Here is a 13,266-nt window from a genome sequence, read left to right as displayed (position 1 = left end):
GTCAAATTTTCGTCGAAGCATAAGGAACATCATAAATATTATCGCACGATTGAGTAATACCGTTTGTAGGACAAATCGCGAGTACGTTAGCGCGCGTATAGACAAAAGTTTGTTCGTATAATCGTATCGAATTTAATTAAAGATTCTTCGAGCGTTAAATTGACATTTGCTTTATCGCAATATTGACTTTCCAAATGTAAAGAGTAAGCGAGAGAGATACTATAAATATGGCATATCAAACGCGTTTGCATGCGGACTGGATGTAATATGACTAACCACAATTTCGAGCCTGGGAAAAAGACAAACAACCGAGACGAAGTCGAGCAGTGGCGCGCAATTCATTAACAACTTTCGAGATCAAGAGGAAGAGAGTGTAACCGAGATAGATAGAGGCAAGCAAGATTTCAGTCCGTAAACTCCGCGTTTATATATACATGTACACCTTAGCACCACCGCAATGCCATCAGAGTAAGTCCATTAGACTGCCTTGCTGTATATAATATGGATACGTATACCCGCACACCTATCCAAAGAGCTTGCCAAGGGTCCTATAGATGTGTGCGAGTGCGGACAAATGGAACAATTATCACCACATGTGTACGTTTCTCACCTACTTCTCGCCAAGAGGGCATTACTATTTCTCTTCTGAGCACGCTTCAGTTGGAAAAAGTACTGGCTAATTTAATGCTATAACGCGCGGACTTGTCCAACAAAACCTGAGTACGTTATTGCTTTTTTTCTCCTGTCCAAGGAGAATGAAACTGATTGTGTGACGATAATGTGCTAATGATACGTAGCCTTGGAAATTCAACAATATTTTACTCTTTTTTTGTAAGAGAAATGCGCAGGGTCGAAATTATTTATGATCGATTGGCTTTATTTGATTAGTTCGTTTTACTCGTGTTGTAAGATTTAAAAAAATCTCTCGTGCCAAGCATCAGAAAAAAGAAACAGCGCATATGTAGAATTCGCAGGGAAAAAAGAGAAGAAAACGCAATCCATCTCAATCGTCGTTGTCGTGCACGTAGGTACTTTCCAGTATATAGCGGCGAGAGGCACGCAATCCTCGCGTATCTTTTTTCCGCGTGAATGTGTACATTATATGTACTCTCGCGAGACTACGACGACGACGTCTTTTGTGTGCTCGCGCGCATAGACCATCGATGGTAACGTTCATGACCGACAAAAGGCCGATAAAAAGACTCTTACGGCACCTTATTTTCCAGCTTTTGCCACCGAACGCGATTCTTTTTCTCTTGCTCTCTCTCTCTTTCTTTTCTTTCTCAGTACATCTCTCTTTCTTTTTTTCATCTTTACTCGTGGGAGATGATGATGTAGTCGCGTGTCTGCTTTTACTCGCACGAAGCTACAAATATTTCGTCCTTTGCATACTCGATGCGTCGCACAAAACTCTGACCCATTTGCATATTTTTCTCGCTCTTGTACTTACCCGCATCTTCGCTATTTCTAAATGTATGTACACTCGCTCGCTCCTTTGTGTAACCTATTGAGCTATATCGAGCTCTCCTTTACTCCTCTAAAATAACGACGAATACATATATTCTCGTCTCTTCTTTTGCATTTATGAATAGATATCTATTATGTCAGGATTGCATTTGCGATCGATTGACGTACATACACATTTTTACATTTATTTTTTTATCGAATCAATAAGATATGCCAATATTTAACATTGAAGCATTTTTTCTGATTCAAAATAATGAATCTTAAATAGTTGAAAAAACAACCGCTTTTAAATTGTTTTCAAAATATTAAAAATTGAAAAAAAAACATTATTTGTACAGCTTTACTTGCAAGTGCTGCGTTCCAATAAATTTTAATTAGCGTCTAATTTTAAGCATAAAAGAGTGTCAGAGTCAATTAAATATATGATACAGTCGAGCTTTAAAATAGTTGTGATTTAATACATTTCAAAGATCTAACTAGCAGTCATACGTCCGAATATCATCATGAACTTTCGAAATCCAAACGAATATCTGACTATTTCTGACAATTCGGAAACTATTTTTAAATATAGTTCTCTATTTCACATTGCTTATCAAAGATTATAAGTTTTATATTAATACCTTAGCACATTTAAAAAAATTATTTTATCATTTCCTTTCAGTTGGGATTTTTCACATATTACACTGTTACAAAAGGAGAAATCAACACATCGGGGCCGGTCCCCATCGACAGTGTATTTATTTATCGACCAGACAAACGCGAAGAATTCTGGAGGTTTGCTTTATACATGTTTCTTCATGCAGGGTAAGTTAAAATTTAATTCTTTACAATATTTAATTAAGTTATTTACTTAGTATTTAATGAGTTAACTCCCGCATGCCAAAATGCCGCTAATTTCGTTATTATACGTAAAAATCATCAACTCATTCCAAGAAATACGTTGCACTAAGTAAATTTTTGCTACCGTAGTAAGAGTTGATCAAGCCATTTTCTACGCAAGGTAAAAAACCAAATTAAAAATGCATAAGAATTTTCCACGCGTTAAAACCACCCACGTCGCAGTAGTAAAATCTACGCTTCAGCGGAAAAAGTAAATCATGCTCAAGGAAAGCACTGCGCACGTCTGAGCGCGATAATTTTGCTAAGCTCAATTGCAACGAAGCCGAGACTTTATAATAGTCTTCGCAGAGCAGGTAGACTCGAAACTAGCTAAATAATCATCCGCGAGGCGTATGTGTACTACGACGACAACGACCGATAAGAAAACATTGCACGAGCCAACCTGTATGAATGCGTGTGAGATTTTCCCGTGGGATCGCGTTCAAGCGACGCTAGCGTAGGACTCGCGCACATAATACTTATGTGTGTGTGTATATATATATATATATGTAGAGCATCAACACCCTGCGCGAGGCTCTGGATACGCACGCGGTTATTTGAAAAATAAACAGGTGCGCTGATAAGACGCACCCGTACGTAGTCGCCTTTGAAAAAGCCCGCACGTATAAGTGTACATATTCTCGGTTCATGTGTAAGACGCCATCGCGTACTTGTGCTGCATGATAATATTCCTTTTATTTTGTAAGTGCTTGAAAAAACGCCGAATGATACGATTTTTATTATCTGTAAATTTGTAAATGTATCATTTGGAAAAATAGTAATGAAACGAATATCTGAATTAAAAATTAGTCGAAATGATTGTTCGTCTCATTCATGAAAATACCAATTTTATATACGAGGTTTTTTCAGTCAAATTTTTGTTCATGAAAAATTCAACCATACAATATTTAATGTAACTTTACTGGTAAATGATTAACATTATTACTCAATCAATTCGAAGTTTGAAAATATAATGAAACTTTTTAACCTGGTAAATGAACATAATAGGAAGACATTCACCAAAATGTACTTGACAAATTTTTAAAAAACCTATCTTACAGATATTCTTATGTGTAATGATGAAATCAAAATTAAGTTTATTCGAACAAATAATGTATATTAAGGGACAAATGAATCATATTTGGATTCACTGATTTGGATTTAAATACGGAATTGTGTGATAGTGATTAGTGTCTGATGAGAATTCGCTTTGTAAAGCAGAGCGTACCGACTCATTTGATTTTGGTACTCATTTTTTTTCTTCGTGTTCATTTAACTTGATTATTGAATCAAAGTAATTCATGTTCCTTGAATTGCGTTTTCAAATGCAGAGTGAGCGTTGAAAGTAAGTTTCTATACTAACCCGCACATAATCTATTATTAATGACATTAAGTTTCATTGAAAATATTTTTTTTCAAAATAATACACAATGCTTCAATAGTAAACATTAGTCTTTCTCCATTATTTTAGTGCAACGCATTGAAAGAAATAATAATATACAATAAATGAATGATATGTGCCAAATTTCAAAATGGAACTAATGAAACGTCACTGACACATGGAAATTATTTTCATACGCAATTCAGCGATAATTATTAAACTAATGAAACATAGCTGAACAACGACTGCTGATTGTCAATACTTATTATACTACGCTTTTCGATCCTCTGCTTTATTTATTAATGCCAAAATTTCAATGGACATAAAATAAACAGACAGAAAAGAATTTATACAGAAAAATATCACTGTGAGTGTGCGTGTACTTGCATGTAAATATACAAGATATGTACGGCAACATTAGTAAATAAAATATAATTCGTGGGAACTACAGAAAACATACATGCATACATGCATATATATAGCTATACATCTATAAAGCATAATACGAGATGGAAGCCGAGGAGCGGCTCAATCGCACTCCAGTGCGAAAGGCTAATTAGCGGAAGTCCCTGCCAAGGCGTCGGGGCTCATCACGCGAACTCTGGAAGCAGCGACAACAACGACTCGCAAGAAGTGCATAATATATACTACATTATGAGATGCTGTGTGCGTTTATTGAAAAAGCAAAAGTGAATCGTGTAAAATACACTTGATGCTCTTTCGCACGTTCCTCTCTCTCGGCCTTTTGGGATACATTATTTTCGTCCGATTATAAGAAAATATATAATATGTGCGTAAGCGGCACTTAGCTCAGTTATGGTTACTCGTTTTCGTGTGTATACAGATTGATTTGTGATTCGCATAAAAACCTCCCGCTTCGCGTATATATATTGTGTAAGCAGATGACGAGCTCTTGACGTGTTGCGGTCGCTTTTGCGGCCTGCGTGCGCTCTCTACTGAAACTTTTAATGCACTCCTATATCGTGTAATGCGCACGAAGGCTTCTTTGCGGTTCTGGCAAACGTCTTTGCCGAGATTCGCTAGCACCGCTTATTTATTTATTTTTTTTTTTTATTGTTATATTAATCGTTCATTTACATTATGCACTTATACACGATTTATGAGATTGACTACGATTTTTCATGTTTTTCTATCTTCAATGTGAAAGAACACGCTTTTTATTAAACTTCGCACGCGATTGCAATTTTTTTTCTTGAATTTTAGTTTTTATTTGCGACTTTTGCATCGACGCGTGATAGCTGACAGCTTATGTTTTTTTTTTTTTTTTTTTTTTTTTTTTCAAAAAAAATAACACGCCGTGACCGAAAAATGCTGATTAATCAAAGCTCTCCACGGCAGAGAGAACAGCGAATGGTGATTAAAAATATCTGGAAAAAAATGAACGCGCGCAGCGAAAACCCATTTATCATCACCAACGGTTCCAGAGCTTTTGTATTATATGCCGAGAGAGAGAGAGAGAGAGGAACAAGCGATAACCGCACGAAAATTACATACAAGTCCGATACAATCGCTCCGGCTCGCGAATAACGGAGGGTTACACGAAGAATTTCAGGACAAAGACGCGACTACGGCGATTGTCCGCCTGCCCCCACTGGCTTCTGGGTTTGCACTAGCGACTATACGATATCTAGTCGTAGTACGGTTATGTGTACATATATATCTAAGTAGAGGGGTACTTTCTTGTGGTACGAAGTTTAACTATAATATGTTCAAAGCTGCTTTCTGTGGACTTGGTTGGCGACTTTCCATCAATCCTGCATAATCCCTCTTTAACAGCTTGTGATATATAAAGATAGATATACATTGGTCTACTAACAATATATATGCAAAAATAATGAAAAAAATATCGTTTTAGTATTAATTTTGATGTTTCAATCTATTCGTCAATATGATAAAATGAAATGCTTCCTTGCTCGAAATGAAACATCTTAGAGCAGAGTATTGCGCAATGAAAAATCGTTTTCCATAATATATTTGAATGTAAGGCATTAGAATATACATAAAATATAGTTTAATAGCTCGCTATATACAATACACGATATCAGCTCGAAGCAAGGAAACGAGAATAAAAGTGTCGATCTTGAATGAAAAACGCAGCGTAACCAGCTTGCCTGAGATATAGAGCTTGCAGAGGGTGGAATATATATCAGACATGGAGTCGTAGCACCTGTATCCCGAGCTTATATATTCCGACGACTCGAAACTTGTATGACACTTCCTATATTATATATACATATACACACGTAGCTGAACAGACACTAACGTACAAGTAGTGGAGTGCGCGGTAGGTCCGTGTATACATACGAGTGCGAAAGATGGAAGTGAATCACGCGCAGCAGCAGCAGCAGTAATACACGCCGGAAACTTGGACCGCACGAGTAAGAAACAGATTTGAATAATGATGTCGGACTGACGGCAGCCGATATATAACGTCGTTGCCGCAAGCCGGCTTCCATCCTCGATTATGCATACACCGATATAACGGCGCGCAGAGAAAAATATTCTCGGAACTACCCCCCGACACTTTGGCCCAGCCGTACACGCACTGCGATGAATATTCTCGACATTTTTTTCCGCGAGCAATTATGCTAATGTCGCGCCATGATTGAAATTTAAAATGCGTCGACTTTTTTTGTCGAAAGCTAAAATAGAGAAAATCTATATATTTTCGTCGGATAATATACTCGAGCCGCGTGATTATGCGCCCTAAATATGTATACGCGCGTAATTCGTTGCACACGCGCAGGGGTGAATTGAACCGCGAAAAACGACGTGTATATAGTTGAGAGCTTGCGATGATTTATTTGTTGCGATCGCATGTACACATACGCCTATAGCCCAGACGCATAGATTATCCTCTGTATAAATAATAACAAGTATATTTATATACAAATGTACATACGCTCGATTAATTTATACCCGCGGAATCTGTCGTTTGATTTATGAATTGGAAATAATATTTTAGCCAATAATTATAGGCAATGCATATTTTACGACAAATGAGAAAAATCATCGTTAGCGTTGATTGTGCAATTCTACTTGCGACTTCTTCGGGTTCCAAACATTTCCAACATTGATGCGAAAAGCAGAAAAGATCATTTCTCGGTCGCGATTCGCAAACGAATTTTAGTCAGCGAAAATTCGAGCTCGCGCTCGGAAAATTATCATCGGAGAAACGATATTAAAATTTTCTTTCGATATTTGCTATTCATTCAATTATTTTTTCAATTACATTTAGTGGTTGTTTGATATTCATTAAAAATGTTGAAAGTAAATGCACATAAAAAGCTTTAGTGTCCATTTGTTCATGGTGTTAGCCCATTAGACCATCACGCCACCTTGATAAAAAGCTCGGTAAGAAAAACAATTGCCAAGCGCAGCCAAGATTCAGGGTCGTCATTTTTCCTCTAATTATATCGTCGCAGCCGCGGCACCCGTACGTTCATTGCTGTTGACACCGTTGCGCGGCCACACTTTTAATGAACGTTCAATCAACGCGCGGTCAAAAGATTAATTAGTTGTATCGAGGCTACATTACAAAGGCGAGCCAGATTTTTTTTAGCCACACGCGGAAGCTTTTTTCCATTTATCCGAAGCAACGAATAATGAGCTCGGGGGTTCTAGGGCTGCCTATATCGATTTTCAATTTATCTTTGGCGTCATCGTGCAGGCCAAGGATGCTCGCATAAAGAGACAGTAGTCGATGTATATTTAAGACTGCGCTACTACTTGCAGCCGATTTTCTCTCAAAGAGCAATTGCAGTGCGCTGCTTTGTACACCGTTCCGAGTCTTAAATCAACGTCACTCGTCATTTTTTCTGACTTGAATTAGATTACCTTTTAAACAAAAAAGAAAAGGTAAGGAAATTACTCCAAGTTGTATTGGTAATACAAAAAAGTATGTACATGTATAGACGACGAAATAAAAAGTAGTGGCAACGGCTCCTCCATTTGGCTGATTGTTCCTACCATCGTTATAGGCAAAGCTCATCGATCGCAGCGAGCGAAAGCTTCGTGTGCACCCGGCAATATAATACAGGCCGCCAAGCTACAGACAGAAAGCAAAAGACAGAGATAGATACATGTATATATGTGTGTATATACCTGAGTGAATTGAGTAATTTCAAACTCGAGATAGAGGGTTATGTACTATTATATGTCTAGAACATAAAGGTAAGGATTGATGGCACGGCTAGATACATTTTTTTACCATCGCAATCGTCGTGTATTAGAAATTGAATAAATGATTTTTCATGATTCATGGATATTATCGAAAGATCGAACCCGCTTGAATAGGTACAAAAAAATTAACGTAAAATTCTCATCTATAGTATGAACTACGATTATTCAAATAGAGAAGAGGCTTGGATCTAAAGCATTGTCGAACACGCGAACTCGCGAATGACTCGATGACAGGTTGCTCCGAATGCGCCTCCTCAATCTTAGCAGTTCAATTCAGTTGGATAGAGATCTTTACGGAATTCATATCAGCCGAGTCGATGGTTTTCTTTATCGGGCCATTTTATCGCTTCGAGTGTATGTACAAGTAATATGTACGTGTAGGCAGCGCAAACAAGCTTTCGACAGTTACCACGTTTTTAGTACTTTCTTGAAGATACGATGGGGATTTTTGATTACATTGTTAGCAGTTTTTTTGTGTGTCAGATTCTACTTTGTTCCGAAGAATACTCACAATCACGTCAAGTTGATAACTTTTTCTGTGCCGATGGACGATTTTCGCCAATAGATTCTTGAAAACGGGTTGTTTCAATAAATTAAAAGTACTTTGATATGTATAAATGCTTATAGATTAGAATTAATAAAGAAGTATATTTTTATTAATACGTGTTTGAGAAAATCAAGTGAATCATACTTGGAAACTTTCACTCTGTCAGTTTTTTCATCTGCGTGAAAAGTGAAAACAGAAACTGTACACGAAGGTGCCCGCAGCAAGAAAAGAGACGCAGTCCTTGTCCTGCGCGCAATAATGTCATAAATAATCGCGGTCTCGTAATGAGAAAGTTTTAAGCGAGTGCCATTAAGTGTAACTGACTAGAGATTATTCTTTGCTCGTTGCAGAGGGAAACAATCGTAGGTATCGTACGCGCGAAGGGTGACGCTTTATATTGATAGGCCATGCAAATTGCCTATTTCCGTGGCTCGTTTCGCTCGCACGCATATAGCTGTATTTTATAGCAGGCTAGAAGCGTCTACTTCGCTTACTGTTTCGTTCGTTTTGTTTTATCTGGTCCGTGCGCGAGCCAAGCAGTACTTTTTCCTTTCCTCTGTCTGCGCATACATCTATCTATAGATATATAAACGTGCTCTAATTTTTTTCCTTCGATACGGACTTTTCATTATAATGCTCTCTTCCGATACCCTGGCCGACTCGTCAAGACTCTTGAGACGCTCCGGAACAATGAATTGTTTTTGGGTCGTCTAAAAAATTATGGCTACTTTAAATTCTTGTTTATGCAAAAAATACGCGTAGGCACGCAAGATGTTGTATAGCGCACGCTCTGGCACGACTTCGTCTTGACTTTCTTTATTTCTCAACCAGACGCGCACTCGTTAAACCGTTTGCTCGTTCAATTGATAAGGGGCCAATGAGAGATACTGCCTCTGCACGATGTTTGTTGAAGTAATTAAAGTTCATGCATTTAAATGAAAAGTCTATGTATAGCTGGATGTATTATATGCATATATAAAAGCACGCGCCAAGAGTGGGAGTTTCGTTGCACATGCGGTGTGCAGCCGAGATATATGTATATGGTCAGAAGCGCCTAGTGCTGCTGCAACTGCTACTGCTGCACGTTTTCAATGAATACAAAATAACTTGTTCCTCCCGCGTACGCCGGATATCGCGAATATATATTTTTTCCCACTTTGAGCATACTAATTTGCTCGTTATAGGTCTAAGTTAGCGATGCCCTCGCAATATAACACGATTTTTTTTTAAATGAATCATTCAGCTTTCACTCGCACTATTGTTGCAAGCGAAATTGATTTTTTTTACTGTATTATTGCTCGGTACAAGTTCCAGATCCCACACCAGCACTACATTTTTAAATGAAATTTGTAATTTTGCTAGATTTCTTACATGATTCAGAGTGGAATTGCCTTTTCAAATATCATGTCTTCCAGTTTCCTACATCACGTTCTCACTCTCTTCAATTTTATTTCTTATTCCTTTATACGTGCCTTACGCTCGGTTGACTTTACTGTCTCGTTTTTTGCCTCTTGGCGCCCCTTCTCGTGCGTATGCACATTTCGATACACGAAAAAATGCATTCCAGAGTACGCACAAATGCTATTCACGCGTGATCCACTCCCTTTTTATGACAATATTTTAGAAAAGAGGCCGTGCCGGCTTTCGATTTTTTTCCCGAGCTATTTCGAATCGGTCCAATGACCCGATGGAAAAATATCTCATTGCTTTTATAAGAGAAAAAGTCCGATGGACTAAGGTTGCGCGTGCGACGCTTTGTGCTCTCGATGCTTCAAACGTGTGGAGGTATTTATTACAAGCCATGTTCATGCAAAACAATGCCTAGCACGTTTAACTTTGAAAGTCACTCTCTGTTCAATTTCTCCCTCTCTATCTTTCTCTCTCTCTCTCTCTCCCTCTGTCTGTATTTTAGCGCGTAAACAATTTCCAAACTTTCGCGCGCGCGCGCGTTACATGTTATTCGCGCAAAGTAGAGAAGTTTTCCATCGAAATTCAACTAGAAACTACTCTTCGAAGCCAGCTCGCGCTTGATTGCTGCGTTAGTATTAGACACTTGCACACACATATGCCATTTAAAACTATACACTCATCATTGGGCTAAAGGTTAACGCTGCAGGCAGCGCGCTAAACTGCCAGAAAGTGTTTGCTCGTTAATCTCATTACAATATGATGGAGAATATAGGCAAGTTTTCTCGGCGCGTGCAGCCGAGTAAATCATCCCGCGCAGCCCAACTACTTGCCTTTTTTGGACTTATGAAAACTAACGAGAACAAAAAATAGGAATGGGAAAAAAAGAATCAGCGGAGCGATGAAAGAAACTTGCGCAAGGACGTAAAAGTTTTGCGCGAGTAAAATTTCACGCGGCCTCGAGCACGTGCGCGCGCGAATATATATATTATACATGCGCTCGATGTAGAAGGAACGAGGCTGCGCGAAGCAGTCATCTTAACATTATCCCATTTATTCGGAGCTCTCGATGTGGCCGCTACTGCGGCGGCTCATTCATCAGTCGTGCACTCGAGGCTCGAGATAAAGCTTTTCGAACCCTTGATAATCTTCCGCGAAACTCGCGCGCGACTATGTATGATTCTCCAGAGCAATTTCGACGCGATATTTTTTGAACGAGTCAAAATACGATAAGCTCGCGCACTCGTGGTCTCAAGCTAAAACTGTACTCGAGCTCGAATGATTCAATTTCCTTGCCACGGCTGATAAGCCCGAGACAACTGCGCACATATCCTCGTACAAATTTAAACGATCCTTTCTCGTGTATAGTCGATTATTTCTAACGAATGCGTTTTTGCTTATTTTTCAGATGGCTTCACTTGCTCTTCAACCTAGGTGTTCAGGTGGTCGTGGGCTTGCCATTGGAAATGGTTCATGGTAGCCTCCGAATAGCCGCGGTCTACATGGCTGGTGTATTAGCTGGTAAGTTTCGATACGTATACTTGGAAAAATACATAAAATCTAATATAATAATCAAATGATTAGCCAGCTGGCTCATGCACAAATTAATGCATTATGCATATTTTATGCGTAGCAGACAAGAAACGCTTTATACGCTCGCACAGCTACTATGTATATTATATACGTGTATGAGCACGTTATACGAGCATAAGGAAGGAAAATCTTTGAAGCGTGAACAGCGCGTACGTACGATGAAATCGCTAATATCGTGAAAGCTTGCCTGCTGATACGCGCAGGAAATATATAGAATAATCAGTAACGGTATATAACCGGCGCGTTTATTTCCATGATTGAAACGAGCCCGCATCGGTGTAAGCAAATCGTTTAAAAACTAAAGATTTGAGTCTTGTGTAAACAATTTCCCAATTATGCTCCAGCTTAATTACTCGCACTTGACTACTCCTCGAGTAGTGCAGAATTAGCATTCTCAAATACTTTGAGAGTGATTCTCGTCCTCTGCGCGCCTGCGTGTTATAGCCACTGGTTAATGGTCTACTATCAGCCGTAGACGACTGGCGGCACACGCACGCACACACACATACACACACACACACACGCGCGCGAGCAGCGCAGACGTTCTCGTATCATGGTCTGAAAGTTTTAATAAATTTCACGGCTTCTGCCTTGTGTGTACACGTACTTGTAGAGCAGCGCACACTCGTAAAGGTCAAGTTATAAGCTATTATTACGGCAATTATATAAATAGACGCCGTGAATAGAGGAAAAAGATGAAGGAAAGCATGAGTAGGTGTGCGCGCGAGCGCCAACAGACGTAGAGTCGAGCTCGAAGAATTCGCACGAGACAGAGAAAAAGACACAATGGCATTCCTTTTTGTCGACACCAAGGAATGAAGCACGAATTGGAAATACAACATCTGCACGGATGTTGACACGATGTCGTGTGCCTGGATTTTTTCTTTTTTTCTCCTTTCCTTCTTTTATTTTTCAGAAAAATCCCATTCGAGTGCTATCGAAAATAACACGCGGTCGGTGTCGCTAAAAAAAAGAAGAAATTCGAAGATCAAGGTGGAATTTAATTACTTTGAAAATTTGTGTAGCAGAAAAAAAATCAAGCATGCCTTAGGCATAATTTTATATATAAACCGTGCATTCCATACGCATTTATATGTTCCCTTTTACAGGCGTTTCACGCGCTTATTTCATATGCACCAGTACTTCCTGTGTGAAGCACCTAACACGCATGGATATATGTATGTATGTATGTATGTATGTATGTATGTGCTTCGTCTATAGTCGATTTGATATGCGTTTTCTCTCAGCCTTTGAGCTCGCTCTAGCTTAGCGTTCCTATCTTATCGTGCATCTTTCGAGGGTAATTAAAACGGCAAGTTTTCTGCATTCGTTCACACGAGCATAGATACATACAGATTTCAAATGGTCAAAGTGCTTGACATTTATTTCGGTTTCAAGCTCATGATCAAGCGTTTTTTAAAGCTCAAATCGTGCTGCCAATCCGATTATTTAAATTCATCCGTAATAAAATTGGAAATTTCACCCTCGTTACCTGCACTTTATGTTGTCTCGAGAATCTGTTTTTTTCTCACTTATTACTCTACAAGAGCGTTTCACTTGATCTTTATAATGAAATTACACCTCCGCTGAGTTTTACCTAATTGTTCGATTAATCTTCATTGTTTTGGCTGGAAAATAATAGCAATTGATCTCAATTTCCAATCAGCAGGATTAAGCATATGCGTGAACCGCTTCATTGTGCGCAAGTGGCCCAACCATCTACCTGTTTATGAATGACCTACTAAAATATCCAAAACATTTCGTTATTAATTTTCAAAAAAATTCCAAA

General features: G+C 38.8%; 1 protein-coding gene across 1 annotated transcript in view; it reads left to right on the top strand.

Moving 5' to 3' along the window:
• The window catches only part of LOC106658762 (protein rhomboid-like), a 54,865-nt gene that overhangs the window by 34,687 nt on the left and 6,912 nt on the right, over positions 1-13,266 (top strand). The window contains exons 3-4 of the mRNA XM_014380870.2: positions 2,129-2,271; positions 11,293-11,405. Coding sequence (XP_014236356.1) covers positions 2,129-2,271; positions 11,293-11,405 — 256 coding nt within the window. The remainder of the gene's footprint in view (positions 1-2,128; positions 2,272-11,292; positions 11,406-13,266) is intronic.

This window comes from Trichogramma pretiosum, unplaced genomic scaffold (assembly GCF_000599845.2).
Source record: "Trichogramma pretiosum strain Unisexual culture from Peru unplaced genomic scaffold, Tpre_2.0 scaffold10, whole genome shotgun sequence".
Classification (NCBI taxonomy): Eukaryota; Metazoa; Arthropoda; class Insecta; order Hymenoptera; family Trichogrammatidae; genus Trichogramma; species Trichogramma pretiosum.
Note: the sequence above shows the minus strand (reverse complement) of the source record. Positions and strands in the feature narration are given on the sequence as shown.